Source organism: Cynoglossus semilaevis, chromosome 5 (assembly GCF_000523025.1).
Source record: "Cynoglossus semilaevis isolate Cse_v1.0 chromosome 5, Cse_v1.0, whole genome shotgun sequence".
Lineage (NCBI taxonomy): Eukaryota > Metazoa > Chordata > Actinopteri > Pleuronectiformes > Cynoglossidae > Cynoglossus > Cynoglossus semilaevis.
The window spans coordinates 1,739,706-1,756,799 of NC_024311.1; the positions used below are offsets into that span (position 1 = coordinate 1,739,706).

At 38.0% G+C, this 17,094-nt stretch overlaps 2 protein-coding genes across 3 annotated transcripts in view; both read left to right on the forward strand.

Moving 5' to 3' along the window:
• The first annotated feature begins 880 nt into the window (after positions 1-880).
• LOC103378629 (F-box/LRR-repeat protein 3-like) lies at positions 881-6,900 on the forward strand. The gene is made up of 6 exons (XM_008309906.2): positions 881-1,174; positions 2,191-2,395; positions 2,894-3,058; positions 3,164-3,286; positions 3,863-4,034; positions 4,961-6,900. Exons 2-6 carry the CDS (start codon positions 2,192-2,194, stop codon positions 5,599-5,601), a joined length of 1,305 nt encoding a protein of 434 aa, XP_008308128.1. The 5' UTR covers positions 881-1,174; position 2,191; the 3' UTR covers positions 5,602-6,900.
• A 531-nt stretch (positions 6,901-7,431) lies between these two features.
• The window catches only part of LOC103378628 (LIM and senescent cell antigen-like-containing domain protein 1), a 10,708-nt gene continuing 1,045 nt past the window's right edge, over positions 7,432-17,094 (forward strand). Inside the window, exons 1-9 of one of the 2 annotated variants that reach the window (XM_025055817.1) lie at positions 7,432-7,728; positions 11,587-11,743; positions 11,901-11,967; positions 13,918-14,038; positions 14,229-14,378; positions 14,504-14,654; positions 15,895-15,987; positions 16,107-16,155; positions 16,863-16,938. In XM_025055817.1, coding sequence (XP_024911585.1) covers positions 7,700-7,728; positions 11,587-11,743; positions 11,901-11,967; positions 13,918-14,038; positions 14,229-14,378; positions 14,504-14,654; positions 15,895-15,987; positions 16,107-16,155; positions 16,863-16,938 — 893 coding nt within the window. In that variant the 5' untranslated portion in view covers positions 7,432-7,699. Of the gene's footprint in view, positions 7,729-10,027; positions 10,352-11,586; positions 11,744-11,900; positions 11,968-13,917; positions 14,039-14,228; positions 14,379-14,503; positions 14,655-15,894; positions 15,988-16,106; positions 16,156-16,862; positions 16,939-17,094 lie in introns of those variants that run through there. The other variant, XM_008309905.3, reaches the window with a different exon arrangement.

Here is a 17,094-nt window from a genome sequence, read left to right on the forward strand (position 1 = left end):
AATCCACAAAAAATCTAAATAATGTGTGATGACAACACATGTTCCACTGCGATAGGTGCCTGAAATACAACGACACTGCTTTTATTTTGAAGGTAACGTTTTTTGGTTTTGTTTCTAAATTGACAACTTTGAATAAACATGTTTTATTTGATGTAAACTTGAGGGATGTTTGTGTTGTGGGTTGGCAGACTTTTAAATTTATTTCCCGCAGTTAAAACCCTCAGACCGTTGAACAGGGGAGAACTAAAAATAAAAAGGGCAATGATTTGTTTATTGGCAAAAACAACAGACGTCCGGTGTGTTTATAGAAGTTGTAAATGGGCATCTGCCCGGATACTATTTTCAGTGGCTCTAAACTTTTGAGGACAATGCTCAAGTGTGGTCATATTTTGCTAGCCATGTTCACAGCTAGTCTGATCACCTTTACCCTGCACGAGGTCAGGGTCAAGGTCGGTGTCGAGCAGTGGTTCTTAATGATTTTCTGTCATGCCCCCTTGGGGACAGACATGTTTGGGATGAGAATGGTGGTTGAGGTTTTAAAAGAACAAGCACAATTGCCTTTATTGTCCTTGTACAGATAATTATAAACACATTAAAAATTATATTTTCCACCCAAGATTACCACTTGTTCAAGAAAGCACCCAATGTTTTTCCACTGGGCCTTGGGCTGATAACTTAAAGCATATCTGTAGTCACGTATTCATGAATTTATATAATTTATGTATGTTTTGATCGTTTTCTAATTTCTGAATTTAAAAATTATTTAACCTGTAGTTAATGGTTTAAAAACTTTAACCAATATAACCCTTTTTTAATCTCGTGATTTTTTTTAGGCCACAATTTAAGGAGAGAAACTGGAACAGGATAAGATGCCCTCTGTCGATGCTGTATGGTAACTGCACTCCTTTCGAGCAACAAAAACGCCATCTTTAAGTGACAAACTACAGCAGCAGCATTCGCGAAGAGAAATTGGGTCAGGTTCTGTTGACATAGGTAGAATTCAGAAAAACCCACGCAGCTAAACTGTATTCACAGTTTAAACTCCTCCAGACTCTGATCGTTAATAGTCCAATGTGTTTGATCGCTGCGCCTCCACGAACACAGTTTTCTTGTGTCGGTCCCGGTTGAGGCTGAGCAGTTCCCTGGTGGAAAAAATACAATAAAAGAAAGAGAGGTAAGACAAGGGAGTAGATTATGCTCCCGAAACACCGCGGAATCTATCTGAAACACAAATCAGTATGGGTCGGAAGTTGACATTGATAGTGAGAAGTTATTTGCTAGCTAGTTGGTACATACATGACGCTCTGTTCGGCTAATGCTAACTCATAGCTCAGGCGGTTCTGTGGTTTCGTGTTATGAATTAAGCACATGTATGTTTACATATATAGTTTAGTGTGGTTGTAAACGGCCAGAAAAGAACCTTAAAGAGAGAGAAAGTATGGGGTGTTGTTGTTAGTGGAAGTAGGCGTGTCCTCCTCACTATTTACAAGGGCGCCTAGACTAAAACATTAATTTTGTATATGTGTCATCTGAGCGTGTTTGAAATCCCTGGCTTCATTGCCAGCAAAGTATTTATGTATAGATGATGATACGTCATCTACATCACACGTGTCAAACTCAGACCCGGGGAGCAAATTTGGCCCACAAGACTATATCAAATGTTTACTGGAGTTGGCACGCCAGTATTATAACCCCTGTATACTGTCAGGATTTGTCTTACTTCAAATTTAACGTGTTTATAATATTAGCCTTTGGTTGTTACAGATTCAATGTTTACACAAAACTGAAGTTTGTTTCCATATGAAAACATGCATAATTCCAACTGAAGTTTGTTTCCATATGAAAACATACAAAATTACAGTTAGTTGTTCAATAAATATTAAGTTTGGCCCGTGACTTCGTCCCAGTTCACGGCCCTCTGTGAAATTTTTGGTAAAGTAGCGTGGCCGCGTTGGTGTATGTCATTTATTAGGATTCATCCTTAGAATAAGCCCTACTGTATTCACTTCATGATGGCTGACAATTAGTGTCTGTGTGTTTTTGAAGCAGAAGCTGTTTTCGTTGACAAATCAAAGTTTTGACTATTCTTTGTTTCACCTACACCTCACCTACGTTTGTTTATGTCTTTTATCGAGACCTGGACTTGTCTTCATCTATCTGAAATTTGTAGTCTCTCCTCTGATTATTCAGGATGAAACGAGTTCGTCTGGTGAACGAGGAGGACGGTGGCGGGGGCAACAGCGGTGGCTCCAAGAAAACCCTTAAACGACCCTTTAAGGAGAGACGAGATGAAGATTTGGAGGAAGAAAGTGCTAGCTGGGAATGTCTGCCTCAGGAGATCATGCTCCACATCTTTCAGTACCTTCCTCTACTGGACAGAGCCTATGCCTCTCAGGTACATGTACTAAAAGTAATGTCATGTTGGTCATAATATTTAATTGTAATGACCTTTAATACATAACGTTACACTAAATGTCATATGTCAAATATCCCAAATGCAGCAAGAAGTAACTCATGTGAGGGATCAACGGGAAATACATTCAGACTACCTGGAGATAGCAGTACAGTGGCTCACACACAGGCTAAGAGTTTGGACCCAGGATTTAGTTTGTCTGTAGTAAATGCTATGCACTTGTGTGGTTTATGTATGTATTTTTAGTACTTATTGTGCAGCGTACTTAAAATGCTTAGTGAAAAAAAAGTTTTTACAACTTCACTTACAAATTATGCATCATTGATATCATTGTTTTTGCAAATAGTATAGTATAAATTCACACTATTTCTGCCAGCATTTGCAGCACAAATACTTTACTGAAATCAAATGTTAAATAACAAAATAATGGACTGACACATCCTAATTTTTGTACTGCCATTTTCATCAACTTCGCCACAGGTGTGTCGAGGCTGGAACCAGGCGTTTCACTTGCCAGAGTTGTGGCGTTGCTTTGAGTTCGAGTTAAACCAACCGGCCAGTTCCTACCTGAAAGCTACTCACCCAGATCTCATCAAACAGATTATCAAGCGTCACTCCAACCACCTTCAGTACGTCAGTTTTAAGGTATGATCTGATCTGATGACAATGACTTGGTTTTCTACACATTCAAACAACAGAATTTTTTTTTTTCAAAAAAAAAAGAAGTTTCATCTTCTCTGTTCTCTAAAGGTGGACAGCAGCCGAGAATCAGCAGAGGCGGCGTGTGATATCTTGTCTCAGCTGGTCAACTGTTCTCTGAAAACACTGGGGCTCATCTCCACAGCCAGGCCTAGTTTTATGGAAGTGCCTAAAGTAAGCACAGTTCAAAAAGCCTTTATTACTAATGCAAAATGTTACAATTTATTAATTGTCAAGGTGGTGTGACACCACAAGATAGAATTATATTACATTATAATAATAATTAAATAGTATTATAATTACATTATGATTTACATTATAATAATAATTAAATAGTATAATAATGAATTATAATTACATTATGAGCACTCCTCAAGAAGCAATCTTCACAGTCAAGAAATACGATTCTTTAAAACCAACTTCCTGTAAACCACATTAATAATAAATACATATTTAAAATAATTAATAAGAAATGATTATTAACAAAAGAACCAGCAGGTAAGTGCTACAGGTTCTTTTCAGTCTCTCAATTTAACATGAGCGAACAAGTGCTATTAATAAATTCATTTAGTAAATACTTTGATTTTTAAATGTCTATAAAAAGTGATTTCTATATAAGACGCGAGTGAAAACAGCACAAGTGTTAAATGAATGTGTCCAAAAGGTGAATAAAAGAATATTTAAGGCTGTTCGATGGACCCGTATAGTTCTGCAAAAAGACTGACTTACTGTTTCTCCGCCTTCCAACAGTCTCACTTCATCTCAGCGCTGACGGTGGTTTTCGTCAACTCCAAGTCATTGTCGTCCCTGAAAATTGATGACACACCTGTGGACGACCCCTCCCTGAAAGTCCTGGTGGCCAATAACAGCGACACTCTGAAACTGCTGAAAATGAGCAGTTGCCCTCATGTTTCACCTGCAGGTACAGTGCTGACTCACACCATTCTATCATCTTCAGCACCTCTCTTGTGTGTGAGTGTACTTCTGGTTTGGAAAAAAAAAAGGCAATGATCTAAAACCACTGAGACTTTTATAAATTAAGTCTACAGTGTTCCCTCTCTATATCGCCGTTCTCCTTTTGCTCCCTCAGTACATCGCACATTTTTTGTTTTGAATCCAATCTCGTAAAAAATGTCACTGTGTTGTGAAATATAGCAAAAAATGAACTAAAATACATTATAAAATAATTTTACATACGAAGTTTTGACTTTAAAAGTGTGGATTCTTATTTTGAAATTGAGACAAGTGCATTTGCGAACGATCGCTGTTAGCTTTGTTTAGCTGGACGAGATTGTACACAGCACACTATTGGCTGATGTGTACAATGCGTACTCGGTGTACTATTGGCTAATTGAGCATGCTAATCTGTTCCTCAGGATGATTGGCTCATGCATTGCAGCATCTCTCAGCACCTCCCCTTGTCAGTCACTCTCGCGTTCACTTCGCTCTACGTTGCCATTCTACAACTCTACTCTGCATATAATTGTGTGGGAAAGGGTAATTAGGGAGGGTTGATAACAGTGTGTGGGAGGTTCATAAAGGGTAAATACATACATGAATAATATAATAACTATCTTGCCTCTACTTCACTTTTTATTTTTCCTGTATCACTGTATTAGCCGTTTTCCCTGAGCTGTGAGAACTAAAATGAGTAATGGTGATACAAATATGACAAGCAGCCAAATTAGTTTTGATGTGGTTGTTTTTTGTTTGGTGAGAACTAAAATGAGTAATGGTGATAAAAATATGACAAGCAGCCAAATGACTTTAGTTTTGATGTGGTTGTTTTTTTTAGTTTTTTTTTTACATTATCTTTTGTCTCCTAATTCCTGGTCCTCTCTTTCTCAGGCATCTTGTGCGTGGCCGACCAATGCCATGGTTTGAGGGAACTTGCCCTCAACTACCATTTGCTGAGTGATGAACTTCTCATTGCTCTGTCCTCAGAAAAGCATGTTCACCTTGAGCACCTTCGCATTGATGTCGTTAGTGAGAATCCAGGCCAACAGTTCCACACTATCAAAAAGAGCAGCTGGGACGCCATGGTGCGTCACTCTCCAAAATTTAACCTGGTCATGTATTTCTTTCTGTACGAGGACGAGTTTGGCCCCTTCTTTAGAGATGAGATCCCAGTTACACATCTGTACTTTGGTCGCTCTGTCAGCAAAGATGTCCTGGGACGTGTTGGGCTGACCTGCCCACGTCTGGTGGAGCTTGTCGTGTGTGCTAACGGGTTGCGGCCGCTAGATGAAGAGTTGATCCGCATCGCTCAACGCTGCACGCAGCTCTCAGCCATTGGCCTTGGAGAGTGTGAGGTGTCCTGCAGCGCCTTTGTGGAGTTTGTGAGGATGTGTGGAGACAGACTGACGCAACTATCCATCATGGAGGAGGTTCTGGTTCCAGATCATCGTTATGGGCTGGATGATATCCACTGGGAGGTGTCAAAACATCTGGGTCGTGTCTGGTTCCCAGACATGATGCCCACCTGGTAGATATGAAATGATGATTTTTTTTTCTCAGTGTTGTAAAGTTCCCCCTATTTATTTGTGTATTTAAATTTGTTTTATCTTTAGTTTTTCAGCACTTTGTTCTCAGAGCCATTTCTTTGGCTTGGTTATATTTGATGTTTTAGGGCATATTTTACGATATCAGCTTTTAAAAAAAAGAAAAATGGAATATCTTTGCACAAATAGAAAGGCATTCATTTGCTTTGGGTTTTGTTTGGGTGTACGTTTTTTGATTACCCCGACATATGTAACCACAGGATTTGTATTTTTGCTTAGTTTAGAGTGCAGTTTAGAAGACAATCAGGTGATGAGAAATGTGCAGTACATTGGGTTTGGATGATCACCATAATAAGCTAATTTGCTTTGTTTTTTTCTTGTATAGGAATTATTTGAAAATAAATGTTTCCTCTTGTGGAAGTAATGTTATTTTTTTCCCAAACACCCCAAATCTTGACTGTATATATTAATCTAAAATGGAATCTGTTCCATGTGTGTTAATATTTCCTTTGTTGTTTGTGTTAACATGTTAGCTATTTTTAAGCAGGTCAGGTCAAAGAACTACTGGTTAGCAAATAGGTTTTTTGAATGCAAGGCATCAGTGAAGGGAATCTTTTTATCAGCTGAGTAGCAGGATGCTGCTATGCTGTTGAAGTACGGACGGATTTTTGTCACTTGTTTTGTAAAGGATTAAGTTAATATGTTTAACCAGCTTAATGGTCAATGTCTTTTGCAGATTTTTAAAATCACTTATAGAAAACAGTGGTGGTACTTGTTAGGTTTTTGTTTTTTTTTCTGTCCGTTCACACATTTAAGGATTCGTCAAAACATGTAGCGTCCTCCAGATGCTCAAGTGTGGGTTTTAATGTTGCAGCTATTTTAAATTCCGTTGATACCATCTTCACAGTCGTTTAACTGCGCAGCCCTGTTAACTGACGGTTTGGCAAATGAAGCTTATCAGAAGAGTTAAAATGTTAACAATTGATGGATTTGATTTATTGAACGGCTGTTAAGGTGAATATATTGAGGGATGTCAACTTTTTGACTATGTAAAAAAAATTACATGTGTAAATAGCTATACTGTTTTGATACAGTCCAGAGTTTTTCCATGGAAAAAAGCCAAGATTTCTATATTTTTTCCCTTTATAGCAATAGCAATTTATGTCTTAATGTTGTCTTTTTTTTATTTGCAGGACAAAAAAGACAATAAGATGAATCTTTAGTAGTTAACTGCACATTTTACTGGTGATTTATACATAAAAATAACATGTTCATTCTGCACTTGTATTTAGTGCTCTAAGATGTCTTTTGTTTGTTTTCTATTACAGCCTGACTACATTTTTATATATTGTACAGTGAGTTTTCTGTTTATTAAATTGTAGCTTAACTAAGCTGCATAAGTATACATAGCTACATTGAACAATTACAATTTTCCCCAAAGATACAGTGAGGCCGCGATATACGTGTTTAATGCCTTCCACGACAGCACTCGTGTGTCGATTCACTCGTATCTAGATCGAATTGTCCCCATTAAGAATAACTATAAACCAATTAATTTGTTCCAGCCCCCCAGAAATATTCTATTAATTAATTCAACGAATCCCCCTATCTGAACATCAAAAACCGATATAAACAAATACAGTTTTTTTCAAAAAGGAAAGAGAAATAAAGCGATGGGTAAAATGACCAAGCGAAGGACAGTGAGCGTGACAGTGTCAAGTGGAAAAAGTTCGGTTGAGAACTTGTATTTTGGGCAGCTCGTATCTCGGGGCCCCATATATAAAAAATCGGCGTGAAAATTCAGCGACTAATAAATAATTAATTGCGATTACTGAGTGGAGTGGTAGACCGGACCAAGATGGCGGCCCCACGGCTCGTTAGCGCCAATAGATAGGAGCGGTCGATGCGGCGTCTATTCTTTATTATGTCTATGGACAGAAACGCCGCCTCCTGCAAGACCTCGGTGCTGATGGGAAGAAATCAGGGGGCTGTAAAACTTTGTTAGCTTAGCCTGTGATTTAGCCCTTTCGCCGCTAGTTGTCTTAAGTTTTTCAGCTTCGACTTTTACTCTGCCGAGAGAAGAGGAATGTTGGGTGTTGCGGGGATGCCGGGCAGGTAGGAATTATGTTTATTGGTGTATTGTTTTTAAAATTAAAATAAATGAATGAATGTACAACCACTGCCAACGCCCGTGGGACATTAGCATCGAGCTATGGCTAACGGTGTCTTAGCTTGCGTTTGCAAGCTAGTACAGTTAGCATTGAGTTAAAGTAACGAAACGATAACTAAGAATAGACAACAAGTTTCTCTGAAAAAAAATGATAAGTTGGTAAAATAAGTTTTGGTTAGTCACGTCACTGTTTTTCTTCATATTTGAACTTATGTCCGGTGGGAGGTGTAAAAACATCGGGGTCGTGTCTGGTTCCCAGACATGATGCCCACCTGGTAGATATGAAATGATGAATAAATCCTATGTTATTGATTTTTTTTTTCTCAGTGTTGTAAAGTTCCCCCTATTTATTTGTGTATTTAAATTTGTTTTATCTTTAGTTTTTCAGCACTTTGTTCTCAGAGCCATTTCTTTGGCTTGGTTATATTTGATGTTTTAGGGCATATTTTACGATATCAGCTTTTAAAAAAAAGAAAAATGGAATATCTTTGCACAAATAGAAAGGCATTCATTTGCTTTGGGTTTTGTTTGGGTGTACGTTTTTTGATTACCCCGACATATGTAACCACAGGATTTGTATTTTTGCTTAGTTTAGAGTGCAGTTTAGAAGACAATCAGGTGATGAGAAATGTGCAGTACATTGGGTTTGGATGATCACCATAATAAGCTAATTTGCTTTGTTTTTTTCTTGTATAGGAATTATTTGAAAATAAATGTTTCCTCTTGTGGAAGTAATGTTATTTTTTTCCCAAACACCCCAAATCTTGACTGTATATATTAATCTAAAATGGAATCTGTTCCATGTGTGTTAATATTTCCTTTGTTGTTTGTGTTAACATGTTAGCTATTTTTAAGCAGGTCAGGTCAAAGAACTACTGGTTAGCAAATAGGTTTTTTGAATGCAAGGCATCAGTGAAGGGAATCTTTTTATCAGCTGAGTAGCAGGATGCTGCTATGCTGTTGAAGTACGGACGGATTTTTGTCACTTGTTTTGTAAAGGATTAAGTTAATATGTTTAACCAGCTTAATGGTCAATGTCTTTTGCAGATTTTTAAAATCACTTATAGAAAACAGTGGTGGTACTTGTTAGGTTTTTGTTTTTTTTTTTCTGTCCGTTCACACATTTAAGGATTCGTCAAAACATGTAGCTTCCTCCAGATGCTCAAGTGTGGGTTTTAATGTTGCAGCTATTTTAAATTCCGTTGATACCATCTTCACAGTCGTTTAACTGCGCAGCCCTGTTAACTGACGGTTTGGCAAATGAAGCTTATCAGAAGAGTTAAAATGTTAACAATTGATGGATTTGATTTATTGAACGGCTGTTAAGGTGAATATATTGAGGGATGTCAACTTTTTGACTATGTAAAAAAAAAATACATGTGTAAATAGCTATACTGTTTTGATACAGTCCAGAGTTTTTCCATGGAAAAAAGCCAAGATTTCTATATTTTTTCCCTTTATAGCAATAGCAATTTATGTCTTAATGTTGTCTTTTTTTTTTTAATTTGCAGGACAAAAATATTTATGTCTTAATGTTGTCTTTTTTTTATTTGCAGGACAAAAAAGACAATAAGATGAATCTTTAGTAGTTAACTGCACATTTTACTGGTGATTTATACATAAAAATAACATGTTCATTCTGCACTTGTATTTAGTGCTCTAAGATGTCTTTTGTTTGTTTTCTATTACAGCCTGACTACATTTTTATATATTGTACAGTGAGTTTTCTGTTTATTAAATTGTAGCTTAACTAAGCTGCATAAGTATACATAGCTACATTGAACAATTACAATTTTCCCCAAAGATACAGTGAGGCCGCGATATACGTGTTTAATGCCTTCCACGACAGCACTCGTGTGTCGATTCACTCGTATCTAGATCGAATTGTCCCCATTAAGAATAACTATAAACCAATTAATTTGTTCCAGCCCCCCAGAAATATTCTATTAATTAATTCAATGAATCCCCCTCCCAGAAATATTCTATTAATTAATTCAACGAATCCCCCTATCTGAACATCAAAAACCGATATAAACAAATACAGTTTTTTTCAAAAAGGAAAGAGAAATAAAGCGATGGGTAAAATGACCAAGCGAAGGACAGTGAGCGTGACAGTGTCAAAAATAAAGCGATGGGTAAAATGACCAAGGACAGTGAGCGTGACAGTGTCAGGTGGAAAAAGTTCGGTTGAGAACTTGTATTTTGGGCAGCTCGTATCTCGGGGCCCCATATATAAAAAATCGGCGTGAAAATTCAGCGACTAATAAATAATTAATTGCGATTACTGAGTGGAGTGGTAGACCGGACCAAGATGGCGGCCCCACGGCTCGTTAGCGCCAATAGATAGGAGCGGTCGATGCGGCGTCTATTCTTTATTATGTCTATGGACAGAAACGCCGCCTCCTGCAAGACCTCGGTGCTGATGGGAAGAAATCAGGGGGCTGTAAAACTTTGTTAGCTTAGCCTGTGATTTAGCCCTTTCGCCGCTAGTTGTCTTAAGTTTTTCAGCTTCGACTTTTACTCTGCCGAGAGAAGAGGAATGTTGGGTGTTGCGGGGATGCCGGGCAGGTAGGAATTATGTTTATTGGTGTATTGTTTTTAAAATTAAAATAAATGAATGAATGTACAACCACTGCCAACGCCCGTGGGACATTAGCATCGAGCTATGGCTAACGGTGTCTTAGCTTGCGTTTGCAAGCTAGTACAGTTAGCATTGAGTTAAAGTAACGAAACGATAACTAAGAATAGACAACAAGTTTCTCTGAAAAAAAATGATAAGTTGGTAAAATAAGTTTTGGTTAGTCACGTCACTGTTTTTCTTCATATTTGAACTTATGAATAGATTAGTATATTTTGAACTAAAATGATCTTAATATAAACAAATCTTAAAGCAAATTATTTCAGCTTACCTAATATTAAACAGCATATATCAACTTACTGTTTTATCAGTCATGTTTAAACTCAAAGGAATGCATGGTATGCAAGTGACGTCTTACGATTAGTCATTCATAGGGTTGCAGCCATATTTTATTTCCAAAAGAACAACACACATTTCGCTAACATTTACAAATTCATAATTTGCCTCTCTGGTATGTTGTTTTCAATCCAGCAGTAATGCCCCTTGCAATAAGTAAGCTGGTATAACGTTATTAAATCCATCAATTAAAAAAACAAACAAACAAGGTTACGACATGGCTCGGCACAGAATAGTTGAATATGAAGATAGGACTTGCCAAGTAAATCAACTGCTTGAAAAATAACCCTCCAGTTAATCCACTATAAGAACAAACATTTTTCATGATATTTTTTTTCTCTTCAAACCCTCATTTGAATATTTAAAACACTAATAAACCATCTGAAAACATCAATGACTGTCATGTATTTTTTTCTGTCAGATCTGAAAACATCAATGACTGTCATGTAACACATTTTTTTCTGTCACTCAAGATAGACTAAACTAGTCTCTCTTGATGTTAAGTTGTCATTGAACATTTGAATAGACTGCTCAGAATCTTCCATCATCTCCCACAGCTACATTTTTGGCATTGCTGCTTCTGTCCCATATTGAGTAGAGGGCGAGCAGTGAACAAGTTTGACTGAGACCCTCCCACCAAATTGACTCATGTTATTTAGAGTCTTTTTGCAGACAGCAGCTGAAATAAGCTCAGCAGTTAATGTAGGAGTGATGTGAGGAATGGTACACATTGGTCTCACTTTGCATTCCATCTATTTGCCATAGCATATTTGTCATAGCATGTCTGGGCACAGTGTGTTTATATGTATTTTCTCCTCCCATGCAACAGCATTGCTAATGCTCTGGCCAATGCAGCTTGCGAGCGATGCAAAAGCGGCTTTGTTCCAACTGAGAAGATTGTCAATAGTAATGGAGAGCTGTACCATGAGCAGTGCTTTGTGTGTGCCCAGTGCTTCCAGCAATTTCCAGAGGGACTCTTTTATGAGGTAATGCTCTCAGATGTACCATTTATTTACCATCATACCCCACTCCACAAAATCACATCACAACAAGATGTGGGACTTCTCCTTTCCATTTCCATAGAAAATGTTATGAGTAATTACCTTCAGGAAGCATGTTTAAAACTTTCTTCTTCCCTTACAGTATGAAGGAAGGAAATATTGTGAACATGATTTCCAGATGCTCTTTGCTCCTTGCTGTCACCAGTGTGGTGAGTTTTACAAACTCTAAATATTCACTGTCACTCTATCTCAATTTTAGAAGATTTAAGAAGTCCTTCGTTCGAAAATGCAAATACTGCAAAGACTCTAACTACTATTTTGTGCAACAGCTTTAGCAAACAGTTATACCGGGTCATATGCAAAAGAAACTAATCCTGAAATTATAATTCTGAAGTAGTGGTGGCAATAATTAAGTAGTGACAAACAGTGCTGATGGTCATTATTTTAAATAACAAAATATACCATTTTTGAAGCTATTGCTTACATTTCTTGAAAAAGCTTTCTAGTTCTGAAAAACTGGCAGGTTGTGGTAGATATAGGACTTTTGTCGGATTAGTGTTTTTCTGTATTCCATGTCCACAGAGACTTAAATATATGCATGGCCACAGCTCCCTTCATTCCTCTGTATAATGAGGGTCAGTATCAGTCTGGCTTACCCTGATTTTTTTCCTAATTCCCTATTCTCTTCACTTTCTTTTTTTTTTCCGTCATACCTGAGGCATCAGTGCTCTCTGTCTGTCTGTATTCTGCATGGCCACACATTTTTGTAATGAAATTCAAGTGAAATCTGTCCCCAGACGGTTTTCAAAAACAAATGCACATGTGTGAATGGCATTTGCAGAAAAAAAAAAAAAATGCACATGTGTGAATGGCATTTGCTGCATTCTGACCTCATCGACCTTTTGGTTGCAGTCACTGAATTGACAATTAGTTGAGCCTATATGTTTTACAGAAGTATACAAGAAATAATTTTGCCTGCATGGCACTCTGCTTTTATTGGTGCAGATTATGTGTGACACTCTGACTCCTTTGTTTTTCTTTATGGTGCAGATTATGTGTGACACTCTGACAAACTCCTGGTTTTTTTTTTCTTGAAACTGTAATGGTTATTTCTGCTATTTTCGAAAACCCAGAATTGTAGTAAATGCTAATTTTAAAGATTGTCTGATGAGATTTGAATTTGAATGTACCTAATAATTTAGAAAACTCCTAAAACCTTCACTTCTGCTGGAAGACAGATAGCTATTAGAAGGTGAATATCACTATATCTCATAAAATGCTTCATAACTGCCCTTTTACTGCGTGCTGGAAACAGGAACATTGTCTGGTTGATAATTTCATCTGTCTTTCACAGAGTGATTGTGACATACATGGTCTTCCATTCAGTCAATGGCTTTGTCCAAAATCACTCACTCATTCTCTACTCCCTACCTCCTATATAGGAAATTATATGCAGTGCTATGTAGTGTACTCATTGGTTCAATGAGTACACGACTGCAATGCAAGATGGGATATATTGCTTGGCAAGTGTACATCAGATGTACGCTAGCCAAGCAATATATCCCATGGCCTATTAGATGCCGCCCTGGACACATGCATGTGCACCCTTTAGCCATTCAGATGATACCGAGGTCCAATAATGTTCCTGCAGGAACGATAGTCAGAGAAGTAAAGAAAATGCCGAAGTGCGGAGTGGTTGTAGCAATATCTAGAGATAACACCACCAACTTTTTTTCACAATACTGCATACTACACTGACCTAATCTGCAGTCACTGTAATAAATCCAGGAAATTCCTCCTCTTGTGTGTGTTTGTGAGTCCAAATTACATCACCCACAAACTAACCACTTGTAAAGTCATCCTGCATGCCCTTTAGTGCCATATAGGATGAATTTAAATATTGTTAAAGTGTGCTTGGGAAGAGACAGACAAGCCCTGATTGAATTAAATGGACAATTAAACCGCATTCAACATTTAAGTGTCTCTTTGAGAACACTATAGAAATTACCACAGTTCATTCAACTCTCATGACTCCAGGCTGAAATGTTTTTTTTTAACTACTGTTGAGCAGCAGGATAAAAATATTCTAGTGACAGTAAATATGTGAAAACAAAACTTTATCAGGTTTAAGAAGAGTTGTTATTTATGTTTTTCTTTAGGGGAATTCATCATTGGCCGAGTCATTAAGGCAATGAACAATAGTTGGCACCCAGAGTGTTTCTGCTGTGACATTTGCCAGGCTGTGCTTGCAGACGTGGGATTTGTCAAAAATGCTGGGAGGCAAGTATTCCACCTTATTACAGACTGAATTATAGCTCTGTAGCAGCAAGCTGAAGCTGTGGCCAGACACTCATCGACCTGGTTACTCACTCTTTTCGCTTCTCAACAAATATTCCAAGTTTGAAGGACTTACCTAGGCTGCAGGCATTCTATCTCCGCTCCAATGAAACTCCCATTTCCTCTGCTGCAGGCACCTTTGTCGTCCCTGTCATAACCGTGAGAAAGCTCGCGGACTGGGCAAGTACATCTGCCAGAAGTGTCATGCCATCATTGAGGAGCAGCCGCTGATCTTTAAGAACGACCCCTATCATCCAGACCACTTCAACTGCAGCAACTGTGGGTGAGTCTGCTCCTTTCCATCTTGGGGTTAAGCTTAGCACAGAGCACTCTCATAATTCGAATATTTCTTAGCACCATTTGATAGAATTTTTTCCGATGGTACGACTGTTTTTTTTTCCCCCATAGAAAGGAATTGACAGTGGATGCAAGGGAGCTGAAGGGAGAACTTTATTGTTTACCATGCCATGATAAGATGGGTGTTCCAATCTGTGGAGCCTGCAGGAGACCAATAGAAGGTCGCGTTGTCAATGCGATGGGCAAGCAGTGGCATGTGGAGGTTTGTTCTTTTAGCCTAACCCTAACCCTAAAGTAAAGGTCTACTATGTTTGTGCCCAGACTAGTACTGACTATGGGTCATATGGTATTGCGCCACAAAGATTTTATTGATAATTATTGAAAATGATGATTCCCCTCAAATTTTAGTTTCACTTGTACAGTGACCCCTATCCTATCGCGGTAGTTACATTCTAAGACCCACCACGAAATGGGAAAAATCACGTTATTATTTACGCATATACAGTATTTACCCTTTACAAACCTCCCTCACACTGTTATCAACCCTCCCTAGACTGTATTACCCTTTTCCCACACAATTATATGCACAGTAGAGTTGTATAATGATAATGCACAGAGAAGTGAATGAGAGAGGGGCAGACAGACAAGGGGAGATGCCGAGAGATGCTATGATGCATGAGCCAATCAGTGTGAGGAACAGAAGAGCATGCTCAATTAGCCAGTAGTGCATCGAGTACTCATTGTATAAGCCAATAGCATGCTGTGTACGATCTCATCTGGGTAAACAAAGCTACAAGCGGTTGTTCGAGTTGTACAAATGTGCTTATCTCAATTTCAAAACTTGTACTGAGGGAGCAAAGGGAGATCTGCGATATAGAGAGGGAACACTGTACATAAAAGGAAAAACAAAAGCAGTAAATGCTGAAAAAATGTAAAAGGAAATATATAGTTAAAATAAAATCAAATTTTATTCAAACAAAGTGGTTTCTCCTATATAAAAACATCTATTTAGTGAACACAACAGTTAACAACAGTTGCTGTAAACGAACTCTACCTTCTTAGACACATCGCTCACTCATCACACACAAACACACATATTTCACTTATTCCCCCTTTATGGTGCTGCTGCAATAAAAGGGACTTCCATCTCGAGTGGCTCAAATCTTTGGTTTTTACTGAATTCCCGAATTCCCAACAGAACACATTATGTGCTCACCTGACACCATAATTCTGAACTGCAAATAACTTAGCCAAAAGGTGAGATTTTTCTTGACCCACTTACATTCCTCCCCTGGGTATGTTTTTTTTTTTTTTTTTTTTTTTTTTTTTTTTTTTTTGGAGTCTACTAGGAAGGTCTATTTCAATCTCTACAGTCAGAAACTTTTTACTAGATATGTTCTAGCAGTACATGCCATTGCTGTTGCTGCAGTACATGCCACATTTTTATTGTTGCATGGTATGTCCGTGTCCTTCCTTCAACAAGTTTTGTTTTTTGTTTACAGCATTTTGTCTGTGCCAAGTGTGAGAAACCTTTCCTTGGTCATCGTCACTATGAAAGAAAGGGCCTGGCTTACTGTGAGACACATTACAACCAGGTATGAAATGGACAACTTTACAACAGAAAAGTACTTTGACTGCTAGGATTGCCCGTCTTTCAATCATCAGACTTATGGTTTTCTTTTCCTGTGTTAACACTTGTTTCTGTAATATTCAGCTATTCGGAGATGTTTGCTATCACTGCAACCGTGTGATTGAAGGGGATGGTAAGTCAAGTTTTAGCCAACATTTTTTTAAAATTCTCCATAAGTCCATAACCGAAGTTAATACTTAATCACCTTAAGTATTTTTAATACTATTGTAAAGATTCACATTTACTACCAAATTACAAATATTTAATTTTATAGTAAAAACTCCACTTGTGTCCGAATTCCATTCCTACAGCAGAAGATAACTTGATTTTTACTGTAAGTCAGAACTCGCATACGGCATGTAAGTACCTATGTCACCCAGCTACGCTAACACAGCAGTAACATCATAATCTAGGACATAAAAGCATCAGAAGAAACTGACTTGCGCTCGGTAGACATAATGAATAACCAGTCCATTGCATATAGTGCTGCATAGAGATGTATTTGTCCACTCCGCTCACCACCTAGTTCTCGTGCGAAATTTGTTTTAATCCCGTATCTTGGAGTGGTGCAACTCATGGGAGATGGCGATGTGTTCACGAAACAGCGTTGGTTGCGGACGCCGTAAACCGAGTGCCTCCAGTATTCACTTTTAAGGACAAGTACCAAACCTTTCCTAAAATATTTTCTAAATTAGTACAACAATACATTGGACCCAGCTGTGTCTCTGTCTTCACAGTGTCCTGTACTGTATTCATGTTAATGTAACTGACATTAAAATCCCTGTTTCCACAAAATGTTACTCAAAAAAACTGTACATTTTTTTGTCCCTTGTCCAACAGTTGTCTCTGCTCTAAACAAGGCCTGGTGTGTCAGTTGCTTCTCATGCTCCACATGCAACACGAAACTGACTCTCAAGTAAGTGATTCCCTTTGCTAGCAACTTCGTTGACTAATTGTGTGTATCACAGTCAGCTGTTAACGAGGGTCTCTAGTGTCTTCTTTAACACTGCTAACACTGCTGTTGTCTTTAACACTGTTGTCTGTGTGTTTCACAACTGAAGCTTTTCCTCTT